General features: G+C 34.8%; 2 protein-coding genes across 3 annotated transcripts; both read right to left on the reverse strand.

The window, feature by feature from the left end:
* Nucleotides 1-4241: 4241 nt before the first annotated feature.
* Nucleotides 4242-8054, reverse strand: LOC131038385 (L-type lectin-domain containing receptor kinase S.4). 2 transcript variants are annotated; one of them, XM_059210883.1, is made up of 3 exons: nt 7219-8054; nt 5876-6030; nt 4242-5366 (listed from the first exon to the last, which is right to left on the reverse strand). In XM_059210883.1, exons 1-3 carry the CDS (start codon nt 7955-7957, stop codon nt 4500-4502), a joined length of 1761 nt encoding a protein of 586 aa, XP_059066866.1. In that variant the 5' UTR covers nt 7958-8054; the 3' UTR covers nt 4242-4499. The 2 variants fall into 2 exon arrangements, with proteins under 2 accessions (XP_059066866.1, XP_059066865.1); XM_059210882.1 differs by having other exon boundaries at nt 5729-6030.
* Nucleotides 8055-10665: 2611 nt separating this feature from the next.
* On the reverse strand, nt 10666-14134 carry LOC131038812 (L-type lectin-domain containing receptor kinase IV.2). The gene is made up of 3 exons (XM_059210903.1): nt 13301-14134; nt 12355-12650; nt 10666-11715 (listed from the first exon to the last, which is right to left on the reverse strand). Exons 1-3 carry the CDS (start codon nt 14037-14039, stop codon nt 10882-10884), a joined length of 1869 nt encoding a protein of 622 aa, XP_059066886.1. The 5' UTR covers nt 14040-14134; the 3' UTR covers nt 10666-10881.
* Between the last annotated feature and the right edge of the window lie 1696 nt (nt 14135-15830).

A 15830-nucleotide genomic window follows, 5' to 3' on the forward strand; every position in this document is an offset into this window, starting at 1 on the left:
AAACTTTTATGCATCTAAGATATAGAGAATTTTAGAGAGCATTTAGCATAAATCACTAAATATCTTGTCACTTTCATTTAAAATAAATCATTTTAGCATCATAGCATCTAGTATTAGCTTTTTATTCACATTTAGAGCAAATACTTCAAATCTCAAACCTCCATAAGCATCCATAGTGCAAAAGTTGTTGAGAGCTACACTAGTTTGGAACTTGGAGAGGAGAGGAACAAAAGAGAAGGAGCTAAGAGCATGTTAGGAGGCATTTGAAGATGCCTCATCATATTTACTTCCTTAGTTAAATATTCCCTCATGCTTTTAGTATCTTTTTTGATATGCCTGTTTAGAATAATATTTTCTTGCTAACACTAATGTTTTTCCTCTTGTGTGTGTGTTGTCATCGAATAGATATTCTAACCCTCTTTTTGCAGAGCATCACTAAGCATTGAATTGGACAACCTAATTATGGGTACAGTTTACGACACTACAATAGATCTAGGGTTAGTGGTTGGATCTTTAGGGTTTACAAATAGGTCAATATTTAGCACACACAATGCTTGTTTATGCATTGAGATTGATCTCTCAAAAGTCCTTTCAATAGAAATTTCACTAAAGGTAGGAAATAGACGATGAAAGCAACTTATATCTATTATGAAAAAATTGTGTTCAGGTTCAAAAAATGTTTTTCAACAAACCATGGTACCTCTCAGTGTAATAAGATACAAGTTGTTGTGTAGGATGATGCTGCCCCAAATAGTCGTCTCACTTGGTAGGAGGGGTTTGAACCCCACCATTATGTCATTTCTCCTATTGAGAAAGATGTTTATGTTTTTTCATATACACTTTAGGGAAAAGATCCCCTCATAAGCTCACCCCCTCATATAGAAGTGTAAGATCATTCTCCGGGGAACAAGACAAAAATGAGTCCAAATGGTGCTATCACAGAGGATTCCACAATCATGTTGGATGAAGAAGATTTATTGTCTAATTAAACACTGCAATCTCAATCAACTCATCGGATACTCCAGTTGTGGGTAATGATTGTGGAACTTTAAATGGGAAAAACATCAAAGAAGTATCTACCTCCATTGAGACAGAACAAAAGTGGACGAAAGTGAAGAAAAAGAAAACTCCTGGACAACTAAACTAAAGATTTCGATAAGATCTTCAAAGAAAGGAGATTAGTTAAATATGGGAATGAGTGTTTCTTGTCCTCCGTGTTTAGCTTGTAGATTAAGATAATAGTTGTCTCTTTGCACCTTTGTTGTAGGGATTGCAGCTCACTAATATGTGGTCAGATGAATTCTAGTGTGATCCTATTAGAGGGTTGTTGCGAATAATTATTTTTTTCTTCTCAAATTGAGAGTGGATCCCTTGTCCACAACTTACAAAAAAAAATAATATAAATTGTAATTATCTTAATTAGAAAAAATAAATATTAAAATAAAAAACCCTTTTAAAAAAAATTGTCATAGCATTTTCATATTAAATGTAAAGAAATGAATTCTTAATTCATTTGTCCCTATGTGTGTGTAATTCAACTATGTGCAATTAGTTATGTATAAAATAAAAAACCTATCAAATATTTGTAATTTGTATTGCACAACTAAAAATATTACTACATAGAAAAGGACAAGTTTTGAATGTTTCATGATATTGAGGTGTATTTACTACGAAGTCTTTTAGGTCTTATTTCCACACAACTTGGGCAATGAAGGCATATCAAATGAGGTATATGGAGAAACCATGATTATTTTAATCAAAGGAGAATAGATCAATGGACCAAACACATTTAATCATCTTGCTTCGATTTTGTGAACTATGATCTAAAAAAATAGCTCATCCCTCTCAAATAATAAATGCCTTTAGATTTAATGATTAGTATATATATCCTTACAAAATTTCTATAAAATATGCTATGTATTTTTTTCAAGACATCTTTTTTATAAATAATTTATCACATATTATTATTTATTGTTATTATTACTGTAGTCACATAAATCTGTCTAGCTTAATTAAATAAATATTCGCTATTTATTTGATTAAAAATCCACTAGCCATCAGTTAATTAAATAAATATTTAATTAATTCATCTCCAAACATTCTCCTATTAATTAAATAAATTATTCAATTTATTTTAATTAATTCATTAAATCAAATTCACAATCAATTAAATAAATAAAATTTATTTATTTAATCAGAATCCCCTTTTTCCTCTTTTAAATAAATTAAATAAAACATTTATTTAAATCATTATCCCCCCCCACTTGCATTTTTCTACAAATGCAACTTGCACACATTTATTGAAATAAATGAATTTTTATTTTAATAAAATCCTATTTTCCCTCACCCACCAAATCCACTTGCAAAATCTAATCCCCTTCTAGATTCTTCTAATCTCTTCCTAATTAGCCTAATCCATCCCCTAATTATTGTCACATTCCTAAGCAAAATGGAGTCACTTCTCAAAGACTCCAAAGTCTTTGAAAATCATTTAATGCTTTGTGTGTTCAACAAATTAACCCCCAAAGTCTTCCAAGACCACTAATGGCTCTTACATGACCATTTATGGCTCTTACATAACCATTTATGGTTATTTCAAACTTGTCTCCCCAAACATTTATTGTTTTGACCATATTCATCCATTTCACATTTGCACAAGAGTTTATCCATTGGATAAAAGCTTTATTCTTTGAATAAAGATTTTATTCATTCAACCAACCTTGACTTTAACTTCTAAAGTCATATCAGACATTTAATGCTTATTCCCTCTCCTCTCAACCTATCTCACATTGACACTTGTCATCCTGGGATTGGGTTGAAAGCCCTCACATGGATTTGAAATCATTCAATCCTGACCCTTGTTGAGATTGCTCAATCTCAACCATCCATTGCTCCATTTTCCCTATAAATAGAGCCCATTTCTTCATAATCCAGATCCTGAAAACTTGTATGCATCTAAGCTATAGACATTTTAGAGAGCATTTTTAGCATAATCATCTAATACTTTGTTATTTTGGTTAAAATACATCATTTTAGCATCAATAAGCATAGCATTAGTTTCTCATTTCATACTCGAAGCACAATATTACAATCTCAATCCTCCATAAGCATCCATAGTGCAAAAAGCTGCTGAGAGCTACACTATTTTGGAACTTGGAGAGGAGAGGAACAAGGGAGAAAGGAACTAAAACCATGCTAAGAGGCATTTGGAGATGCCTCGTTATCTTTGCTTCTTTAGTTAGATATATTAGCTTGTTTTTAGCATCTCTCTTGGTATGCCTTTTTAGATTAGTTTTTGATTGACTAACACTGACAATCTAACGTTTTTGTGTCTTTTTGTGTTGTTGATCATTCACTAACCTTGTGCCATTTAGGAGGGCATCAATTACATTAATTCAAGTTGAGACATTTCAAACATGACAAGCTTCAAATTTAAGCTTAAGTCATATATGGTTGTATTCCTATCTTTATTGTAGAAGTATTCTTTATTTAACTTAAATCTGGACCTTTTTTTGTTTCAACTTTGGCCTTGAATTGAATAATTGATCATTACCTTTTCATATTAGAGTCTACAATTAAATTTTCATTAAATTGAATTGCCACTTTCAAAGAATATTGGAAATGGCTCCTTGATTGCCTCTCTTTGCTACAGTCATTGTTTACCTCAATTGCTCCTCTTCACCTTGCTACCATTAACTAGATGAAAATACTTTGCCTTGCAGCAATAAATAAATAATGAGAGTCTTTAGTGGTTTCAAGGTCCATCAATATAAGCATGTATGTGTATCTATGTATTCAACTATACAATTAAAAAAGATAGGAAAACAGATCCGTTGAAAGAAAATTGGTGAGCAATGTCATTATGTTTACATTTATATGTGGATGTATAGTTAACAATAAAGTGTGTCCTAATTAATTATAATCTTTATTAGGCTAGTAAAATTACCATTCCGTTAACTTACAAAAAATTGGGTTTGGACCACTTGACATCTTTGATTTTAATGTACTATTAGACTATCTTCACAATTCCTTTGTCACATCTCATTTATTGATTGTAAACAAATGTTATTATTATAATACTTCAAAAATGAATACTTACCAAAAAAATCTACATTTTTTCATTATATTTTATTGTGTAATAATTTCATTCTATATTTTTTAATTTAAAAAAGAACATTTGATGAAATTAAGATAAAAATAAAACAAAATCTCAAACAATGTTATCATAAAATTAATGGTATTAACAAGAAATACAAATTTCATGTAATTAAGAGCTATTGCCATTATTGTACAAATCAGAGTTTTTCACCCACAAGTAGAACTCGAACTATTTCACTCTATACCTCGAGAACGGTCAAACTACATAGAAACAAAGGCAAACTCTATCCCCGATAGAGCAAAACCTCAACAACTAACACAATACTACTTTTCTCTGTAAATCTTTTTTACTATAATAGATAATCTAAGGTCTTCGTCATATGAAGTAGAAGATGTCTTTATTAAAGTCGATCCACATTGTTCGAAGCCGAGGGCATATGAAGAACCCCAGGAAGAGGAGCCTCACCAGAAAGAACCCGCAACACTTTTTTCATGCTAACCCTCTTCTCTGTGTCAGGGTTTGAACACACAAGCCCCAATACAAGCACAATCTCAGCCTCGCCCTTATCATAATCCCCACCAAGCCTCTGATCAACAACATCCAGTAATCTTTGATTTGCATACAAATCCCAAACCCACTCAACCAAAATCACACCTTGGGCATCTACAGGTTTCCTTCCGCAGGCAACTTCCAGCATAAGAGCCCCAAAGCTGAACACATCTGTGTAAGGAGAAGCCTTACCAGAATGTATAAGCTCAGGCGCAATGTAGCCCAGCGTGCCCACCACATGAGTAGTTTGGGGCTTTTCACTGTGATCATATAACCTTGCCAGCCCAAAGTCCCCTACTCGGCCATTCAGATCACAGTTCAATAATATATTGCTGGACTTAATGTCTCTGTGCACCACACATTTTTCCCACTGCTCGTGTAAGTACAAAAGCCCCGCGGCCACATCTGTGAGAATTTTATATCTCTGAGCCCATGTAAGATTCAATTTGGGACTGTACAAATTTCTTTCAAGGTTTCCGTTGGACATGTAGTCGTAGATGATGAAAAGGCGCTTGTGTTTTCTGCACCAGCCCCTGAGAGGCACCAAGTTCCGTTGCTGCAGCCGCCCAAGGCTGGAGATTTCTGCAATGAATTCCTTCATTCCTTCCGTGCAGTCTTTGTAGATGCATTTCACGGCGACTTGTTCCCCGAAGGGCAGAGTGCCCCTGTAAACCCGCCCAAAGCTCCCATACTCTAGAAGATTGTCGTCCCCGAAACCCTGCAATAAAGCAGAGTGGTAAATCCCTTGTTCAGGATTCTGATTCCCCGTTAAAGATTAACCGTTGCGTCTATATACTTTTCTATGACTACAATGGTGAGACTTCTAGCTACTTGGACTGATTTCATTTCCTAGTCACTAGGGATTTGAGCTGAAAGAAGGGCGTAGAAGCTCACTGAAGGATTTTGGCTAGCAAGTGAGTTCAATAGAAATCAAGGTCAAGAAACTAGTAAGCATGGGAAATAAAATTATCTTCTAATTAGTCAATTTAAGCTAAGCTCTCTTAGTTCGTTTACTTTCCAATTAAATGTGATAAACATTAAAATTATTTTGTAGAAGATATATTTTTTATTCATATTTACCTTTGTGGCGAGATAGAGTTCTCGATAACAAAATCTATGTGGCCAATATTGCAACTCCCATTTCTTGTAAGAATCTATGTAGTCAATCCTTTTAAGCCAGTAAAATGTGCTTAAAATGAGTCCCAAGATGATAATTGCTAAGCTTACTATAGTAATGGATATGAAAGTTGTAGAATGGTAGAATTTGGGGATTTTGATATAAAAGGATGGAAGATGCAAGATGTCTAGATCTGGAGCCTTGTTACCACCAGTTGCGAAGCTCCATGCCAAAATGTAATGATCCTCAATTACAGGAGAGTTACCTGTTAATGCAAGACAATTCAGTATTCTCTCAAAAAGAGGCATGTAAAGTTTACATTCACAAATCTTTTACAAGATATAAATTATATACACTTTTTTCTTAATTAAATGTAAATTGAAATTACATTAAAAGCCTGTAAAACATAAGAATGTTTTTACCTTTTAAGAAATATCAAATTTTTCTTTCACTAAAATATAATAAACTTTGCCATTGTTTTTCCTTTCTTTCTAACAAGTAATAGTCACGTATACTAGTTTGGCATATCAATAAGACAAAGATTTTTAAAATTTAAACAAAAAAAAATGAAAAGTGTAATGGAACTTCAAGGGAGTGGCAAAAGGTTTAATTACATATGAATACTATATATAATCATATGGAAGTAATCTAAAAGGTTTTAAAAAAGTGTCTAAATAAGAAAGTATCACAAATTTCAGTCAATGTTAAATATACTTTGATCTTAGATGAATTCGTTGTCACAACATTATAGACCTAAGAAAATGAACATTCAAACACGCACAACTAGATTCATTAACCTTTTCTAGAAAGAAAATTGAAAATACTAGAACAACATGATAGGGTAGACAATTTTGCCATGCCCCAAGCCAAGTACCTAGTAGATGTGCCTTGGAGTTTCATGGCCACCCTAAGGTAAAGCCTGACCTAGATGCAACCATTAGTACTTTCTAAAAGTAATGGAATAATTGTACCTAGTTGCAAAGTGATCTAATGTAGTGTTATACATATCTAACCAAATTAAACAACTGAATTGAATCAAACTAAATGTGTATAAGACTTCTTCTAAATGGTTGATATTTTTAACTAATATAGTTCATAAAAAACTTAAAACTCCCAAAACCATGTGTTTAGGTAAAACCTTATATAATTTATTTTCGTCCAACCTTATAAACCATTCTTGAAAGATATATCTATCAACAAAATGGTTCCATTGACACAATTATTATGTAAGAAAGTTAATTATATATATACTATATAATTTATATCTTATAGCAATTTTTTAAAAACAAATTTATGGATGTTGCGATAATTGAAAACATTTGATCTCATTTTACCAGTGATCCAATGTAACATTATTAAACTAGGATAGCTTAAAATCTTGGGTATAGGTTATATTATATGCAACAGACAATGAAAGAAATCGAATCAGAAATCAAGCGAAGGGAAACGCCACCTGTAGTCGCTGAAAATCCCACGTACATCTGGTCTTGTATTATCCCATCCAAGTCCAAATCTTTCTTCGACAGCAGAGCCTTATGCGGCCTCGCCTCTCCGACCACTGCAATGCTTATATCCAGCTGCTTCAAGTCCCCATCGTAGTCGATCCAGGCTCTTATATTGTGGCCGCTCTTGAGATCAATGGGCGTCAAAGTGTTCCCTTGCCAATAACCAGCAGGTTGTGCTACCACCGATTTGACGCCGTTGAGATCGATTCCCACATGGTTGCTGTCCTTGTCCTCGACGCCTACGCTCTCGATCGTGTCGAACTCTACAGCAAAGATATGATTGTAGTCTTTGCCGTTGCTGGATAAGTTGACGAGGCCTAAGTACTGACTAGCGATGGCGCCGTTGAGAAGTGGTGTGGGCGTCATGATGAAGCAGAGCCCGTTGCCACCGTCCGAGCGCGGCTGCGGAACCATGGCGAATATGAAGGTCGTACTGAACGAGATTACGGAGCCATTTCTTTTCGTGGGGACAGCCTTTTCAAAATAGGCACGCCCAATGGCACGCCTCGAGTGATTTGTGAGGTTGATTGCGTTGGATTGTATTGAGGTATCTGCAACATATTTTATTGTGCTTGTGACGTTGAAGTGGTTGAAGATGAAACTGGTATTCTGCTCAACACCCTCTGCAATGGTGAAAGAAGAGGAAGCTGCGAGCAGGCAGAGGCAGAGGCAGAGGTAAGTAGCCATTCGAGTAGATTATTACTTCGTTACCTTGTATTTTGTACCTGCGTTCGGCAAAGACAAAGCAAAGCACCAGGTATTTTGTATTATTACTTCGTTACCTTTTATTTTGTACCTGGGGTCTGAAACATTGGCAGGCAAAGCACCAGGTAATTAGCCAATCGAAGTACATTACTATTTAGGTGAAGAAATGACCAAGTTTGAAGTGTGAATCAATGGCAGAGGGAGTTCCGCACAATGTCGCGCGAGTTTGGAATATTGAAAGAAAAAACATTGTATAGGGGCCCCGGTACGACTAGTCTGGTCAAATCTGGTCAAAGATTGATATGACGGAGATTTTAAAGTGTATGGGCTCCAGATGTAGAGAACAATTGTGTGGTTTTAAAACTTGCCGTACGCGATTCTCCCGGAATTAACGTAAATCATTTTTTCGCCACAACAGGTCATCGTGTTTATTAACTGTCCTCCACTGCGCGCCATTTTTCCTGCTCTGTAAAAAAGTTAATTAACAAAAATCAATTTACGAGGGTGAAAAATTTATCCCGGAATTTACCGGCACTTCGGAATCTATGTTATTTGCTTACGAATAACGGAATAAATGGAAATAATTTTAATATTTGTGTAACATTGGATTATTATCATATATATCTTGAAGAAATTTCTATAAAATATGTGTGGAGATACTTTTTATTATAATATTTACTACACTGTAGAGAAGATGTGCATACCTTACCTCTTTGTAGTGTTTGAATTTGTGACCTCTTTTTCAAGAGCACAAGTTCTCCACCACTAGGCCAACTTAGGCTGTACACAAAAAAGGACCCAGAGAAAAGAAGCACATAGAGGAGAGGAGCGATAGTGCACACCCTAACTTTGGTTCAATTTTTCAACTCCGCTAGGTAGACCACTAAATTGACTACACCAAATCAAAATTTTATCTACTGACTTGATGATTTGACACATGTTTTGGTCACACTCATCCAACGTGTTGTTTTTTTGCCATTTCGATACATCGATAAGAACGTGGATGCATCCACACCTTCAACCAACATAACTTACCGTCTGTCGTAAACAGAATGTTCGTGTGACATTCCACTACATGGCCACCCAATCCAACACCTCCTCCGTAAAAACATCCCATCAACACCTTAAAACTTTAGTGGAACAATATAGTGAGTATACTCACAAGGCTTGTACCAAATTATAATGTAGCTTTCCATTTTCAAAAGTTTACAATAATGAACTTAACATCTTGTCATTGTTTATTTTTGAAATATGATAATGTAAAGATATTTTTGTCTGTCTAAATAATTATAAATTATGAAATTTAGTTTTGAATAATTTGTTGGAGGTATTCATTTTAATTTATGTTAAATAATAGATTGATTTTCAAATGGCAAAGTCATAATTAAGATGAGAGGAATAATAAAGTTTCGGGACTCTATCATATTAGATTTATAGTTTATTTAGTGATTTATAAGTTTATAAGCCTCCACTAAATACAATAGCACGAACATCACAAAAAAAAATTACTTCAAAATTATTTTTTTAAAAATTCAAAATTATTTAAGAATTATTTTACTTTATTTACTTTCATTTGAAGAATTATTTTTATTTATATAAAATTTATTTTATTATACTTCAAAATTATTTTATTTGAAGAGCTATTATTATTTACTTAAAGAATTATTCTATTTTAACAAAGAACTTTTATTTTTCTTTAGAATTATTTACAATTTATTTCATTTTATTTTTATTTGAAGAACTATTTTTATTTATTTAAGAGTTGTTCTATTTGTTGGATTTGTGTTAATTTTTTTAAAAAAATATGCAATATAGTAATACATAATTAAATTTAAAAATATAATAGCATCAATAATTATACATTTTTTATTTTTATAATCAAGATATTATTTATATTATTTTTAATTATTAAATCATATCAAATTTTTAAATTGATATAATACCTTAAATATTGTTAGGATATTATATCAAATATTCCTAATATTCATTGTGCTAATTTAAAATCACCATCCAATTTTAACACATTTAGGTTGTGTTAATTCAATTTTAAGATAGCTTCACCAAATCTTGTAAATAAAATCTATTGAAGTTTAAATTCACATTCATTAGCATTCGAAAGGGTTGAAGTGAATCACTTTGTTGTTAATATTTAACAAATTCTAGGGAACTAACTCAACTTCACTATGCTACTAGGGATCAAGTTATCAAACTTAAAATCAACTAATCAATTTACAAAGATTCTTTACTAAGAGAACACTTGCTCATCCATTGATGATATTTATTTCAAGGAAGAGGTTCAAGCTCAACTATGGTAGACAGTTGTGCCTAGTATGAATCAAAGTTGTAGTCAAAATGTGTCCTTAGTAATATCATTATACATTTAACTTGCAAAAAATTGATTTTTAAGTGTTATTAGACTAACTTCCTAATTGCTTTATCATTTCTCATGTATCAATTTTAAAACAAATACTATTAATACAATACTTTAAAGATAAGTACTTGCCACAAACCCAACTTTTTGATTTATTTTAATTTGTAATAATTTCTTCCTATCTTTTTAAATTGAAAAATAACATTTAACAAGATAAAAAGCTAAAAAGAAAATTTATTTCAAACAAATAATATATTGTTAAATTGATGATATTAGAGAGAAAAAAAATAAAATGAACATAATAATATAAATGTCTTTCTAATGTCTTTTTAATTATAATTAGATCTTTTGTCATTCTTGTACAAATCAGATAATAGACCATGTTGCACTAAATACTCCCACTAATAGAAAGAAAAGGAAACTGTATCACCAAAACCTCAAACAGTTAACGCAATAGGACGCTTCTTCTATGTAAATCTTTCTTACGACATCTTTTCCATCTTATTCGACAACCACAAAGTCGAGAACGTCTCAATTAAAGGCGATCTCCAGGCAAAGTAGCCTCGCCGCAAAGAACCTGCAACACTTGTCTTATGCTAAGCCTCTCCTGTGGGTTAGGGTTTGAACACACAAGCCCCAATACAAGCACAATCTCAGCCTCGCCCTTATCATAATCCCCACCAAGCCTCTGATCAACAACATCCAGTAATCTTTGATTTGCATACAAATCCCAAACCCACTCAACCAAAATCACACCTTGGGCATCCACAGGTTTCCTTCCGCAGGCAATCTCCAACAGAAGAGCCCCAAAGCTGAACACATCTGTTGAAGGAGAAGCCTTACCAGAATGTATAAGCTCAGGCGCAATGTACCCCAGCGTTCCCACCACATGAGTAGTTTGGGGCTTTTCATTGTGGTCATATAACCTTGCCAACCCAAAGTCCCCCACTCGGCCATTCAGATCACTGTCCAATAATACATTACTCGATTTAATATCCCTGTGTACCACACATTTTTCCCACTGCTCGTGTAAGTACAGCAGCCCGACGGCCACATCTGTGAGAATTTTATATCTTTGAGCCCATGTAAGATTCAATTCTGGACCGTGCAAATTTCTTTCAAGGTTTCCGTTTGACATGTACTCGTAGATGATGAAAAGGCGCTTGTGTTTTCTGCACCAACCCCTGAGAGGCACCAAGTTTCGGTGCTGCAGTCGCCCAAGGCTTGAAATTTCTGCAATGAATTCCTTCATTCCCTCTGTGCAGTCTCTGTAGATGCATTTCACGGCGAATTGTTCGCCGGAGGACAGAGTGCCCCTGTAAACCCGTCCAAAGCTCCCATAGCCCAGAAGGTTGTCGTCCCTGAAACCCTGCAATAAAATACAGTGGTAAAATTCTTGTTCAGGATTCTGATTCCCCATTAAAGAATAAGTATTGCGTCTAAAGATTTTGCAATGACCACGATGGTGAGACCCTAGGTACTTGGTCTGATTACATTTCCTAGTTGCTAGGGATTTGAGCTGAAATAAGGGCGCATAAGCTCTCCCAAGAATGAGATTTCAATTGAAATCAAGATCAGGAAACTAGTATGTACAGAAAATAAATCATCTTATGCATAGAAGATGTAATTAGGCTGAGGGCTTATGGAGGGGGCTTCCTTAAAACTAGAGTTGTTGGTTGTCTCATGAATTTTGTATTGCACTCCAGCTTAAAAATTTAAACTCCTAATTTTAAAGATGTTGATGGTGTCTTCTTAAGTTTAAAATCTTAAAATTAAGCAAGCTGATTGTAAATAAATTCAGTCTAATCTCAAACATTCAGATGACTGACAAGTGGCATAAAACATTCTTAAGTTGGTGGGGCAAGTCAATTTAAGCTAAGTCCTCCTAATTCATTTATTTTCCCAATTAAATATGCGAAAACTTTAGAAAAAGGACATTTCCAAACATTGAAAAATATTGTAAAAGTCTTTTGTTCATAGAGTAAGATATTTCTTTATTCATGTTTACCTTTGTGGCGAGGTTGAGTTCTCGATAGCAAAATCTATGTGGCCAATATTGCAACTCCCATTTATTGTAGGATTCTATGTAGTCAATCCTTTTGAGCCAATAAAATGTGCTTAAAATGAGTCCCAAGATGATAATCACTAAGCTTACTATAGTAATGGATATGAACATTGTAGAATGATAGAACTTGGGTATTTTGACATAAAAGGATGGAAGATGCAAGATGTCTAGATCTGGAGCCTTCCTACCACCAGTTGCGAAGCTCCATGCCAAAATGTAATGATCCTCAATTTCATTACCTGTTAATGCAAGATAATTCAATATTCTCTCTAAAAGAGGCATATAAAATTCACATTTGTAAATCATTTTCAAGATATAAATTGTATACAATTACTCCTTTATTAAATGTAAGATGACATCACTAGAATCTAAAAACAATTACAATAAAAACTTTTAAACATGAAAATATTTTTATCTTTTAAATTAAGAAATATCAAAATTTTCTCTCATAAAAGATAATATACTCTGCGGTCACTTTTTCTTTCTTTTATAAAATTATAGTCATTTACACTAATTTAGTCCATCAATAAGTCAAAGAGTTTTAAAATTTAAACAAATAAAAATGTCGTAGTGGGAAACTTTCTAGCATTTTCAAGGGAGTGACAAAAGATTTAAATACATATGAATACTATATATATAACCATATGCAAGCCATGTCAAAGGTTTTAAAAAAGTGCCTGAATGAGAGTATTTTGGAGTACAATCACTGTTGAATATATTTTTGTCTTAGTGAATTCATTGTCACAACATTGCAGACCTAAGAGAATAAACACTCACACATACATGACTGGATTCATTAACTTTTTCTTGAAAGAAAACACTACTACAACATTAGGGAGTTGTTTATCTAGACACCTAAAACACTACTACAACATTAGGGAAACGTCACCTGTAGATGCTGAAAACCCCACGTACATGTGGTCTTGTATAATCCCATCCAAATCCAAATCTTCCTTCGACAGCAGAGCCTTATGTGGTCTCGCCTCTCCGACTGCTGCAATACTAATCTCCAGCTGCTTCGAATAGCCGTCGTAGTCGATCCAGGCCCTTATATTATGCCCGCTCTTCAGATTAATGGGCGTCAAACTGTTCCCTTCCCAAATTCCAGCAGCTTCTGCCACAACTGACCTGACGCCGTTGAGATCGATTCCGACATGGTTGTTGTCCTTATCCTCCACGCCTACGCTCTGAATCGTGTCGAACTCTACAGCAAAAATATGATTGTAGTCTTTGCCATTGCTGGAGAAGTTGACGAGGCCAAAGTACTGACTGGCGATGGCGCCGTTGAGAGCGGTGGTGGGCGTCATGACGAAGCAGAGCCCGTTGCCACCGTCCGAGCGTGCCTGCGGAACCATGGCGAATATGAAGCTCGTACTAAATGACATTACGGAGCCATTTCTTTTCATGGGGACAGCCTTGTCAAAATAGGCACGCCCAATGACACGCCCCGAGTGATTTGTGAGGCGGATTGCGTTGGATTGTATGGAGGCAGCTGCAACATATTGTATTTTGCTCATGGCGTTGAAGTGGTTGAAGAGGAAAGTGGTATTGTGGTGGGCGTCCTGTGCAATGGTGGAAGAAGAGGAAGCTGCGAGCAGGCAGAGGCAGAGAATGAGGCAAGTAGCCATCAAGCAGATTATTCCTTTGTTACCTTGTATTTTGTATCTGTGTTATGCAAAGAAACGACCAGATTTGGAGTCTAAAACATTTGCAAGTATAAGTAGCCATCGAAGTACGTTACTACTTCTTGTGAAAAGGAATTGCGTAAAATGTCGCGAGAGTTTGGAATATTAAAAGAAAAAATTGTCCTAGGGGCCCCTCTGATCTGGTCAAATCTTGTCACATGGATATGACGGAAATTTAATATGGGGCCCACAGCCAGGTAACTAAGTCAGAAACTTGCCGTGGGCTATTTTTTCGTAATTCGTAATTAACGTAGATAATGTTTTCGCGACAACAGGGCGATTTTTTCGTAACTCGTAGTTAACGTAGATAATGTTTTCGCGACAACAGGGCGATTTTTTCGTAATTAAACGTAGATAATTTTTTCGCGGATTTTTCGCGATAACAGATCATCACATTTATTAAGGGAAGAGAGGGAAGTGTACCACTAGTTTGTTTGCGGCATCTAGAGGTTCTAAACAGACTCATTTTTTTATTTTTTTTTGTTGTTGTTGGGCATGAGATTTAATTATTTATAACTATTGTTTTGATTTTTTATTATTAATGACGTACATTATAAAATACATTTTGTAGACAAAAATAAAAAAATAATTGTTTCAAAATGTTGTCCTATACATAACTTATATAATACCAATACCCGTACATAACTTATATAATGCCAATACCCGTACATTTTATTCTCAATTTTTTTAATAATTTATTCAAGTATAAATTAACAAAACACTTATTCAATTTTATGAGGGGTGTGAGACTCTCATTTAATAACCTTAAAAAAATTTATGTGGGGGGCAATTTACACATCGCATCGTTCGTTTTGTGTGCAGTGTGGACCACATGACAATTTGGGTTGGAACCGGTGAAAGGGCATTTTAAAGCCTTTTTTCCATCATTCCGCGACATTTTGGGGATTATTTTCCCTATGGTGGTGATCTTCCTACTCTCATCTCAAACATTCGTGTTCTCTATCCTCAAGCGGCATGATCTCTAGATGGAAGGAAGGTAACATTGGCATGTCCCTTCAACCACGCCTGGAATATGACAACCACCCTTGTCTGTCATTAAGCCGATAGGCTTTTAGTGGGGACTTTTGCCTGCCGAAGTGTAAGACTCTCCGGTCGTTGAGTTTGCGGGGGTCGGATATTTTCCCGTGGATGGTGCCGACGACGAGTGTTCGTGGGTCCGCACGCGACGACTAGACTCCCTCTTGCCTTTGTCGGTCGACACGAATCTCGAACTGTCGAGGTGTTTGTTGGCTTGGCCTATGTCGGTGGGCACGAATCTCGAAGTCTTTGTCATCGCTTAGACAAAGGTATACTCACCAACTAACCCTAATTTCTTTTTGGTTGTCTTCATTCTGTGAATTATTTTTCTATGCATCTTATAGCGTGATGGTATGATGAAAGAATAAGTATCTGATCGAATCGGGTGAATTAGTATATTGAAAAACTGATACAAATTTCCCAAGCTCAAACTCAGTCAAACAAAGTAAACATATCTCAGTCAAGATCAATATTCTTACGAATACTTGGCATTAACCGATTTAACTGTGATGACAACTTTTAACAGTAAACACCTTCAATCTTGTAAACATCAACAATGCTTAATCTCAACTCAACATATTCATTTCTCAATGCTTCTACTTAACATGCCTTATCAGAAGTTAACCAAATCAACAAATAAGATCACAACCACAAAAGCATTCACCGCTTGACACAAATGTTTATACGTGGAAAACC

The sequence above is a fragment of the Cryptomeria japonica genome, chromosome 9 (assembly GCF_030272615.1).
Source record: "Cryptomeria japonica chromosome 9, Sugi_1.0, whole genome shotgun sequence".
Taxonomy (NCBI): Eukaryota; Viridiplantae; Streptophyta; class Pinopsida; order Cupressales; family Cupressaceae; genus Cryptomeria; species Cryptomeria japonica.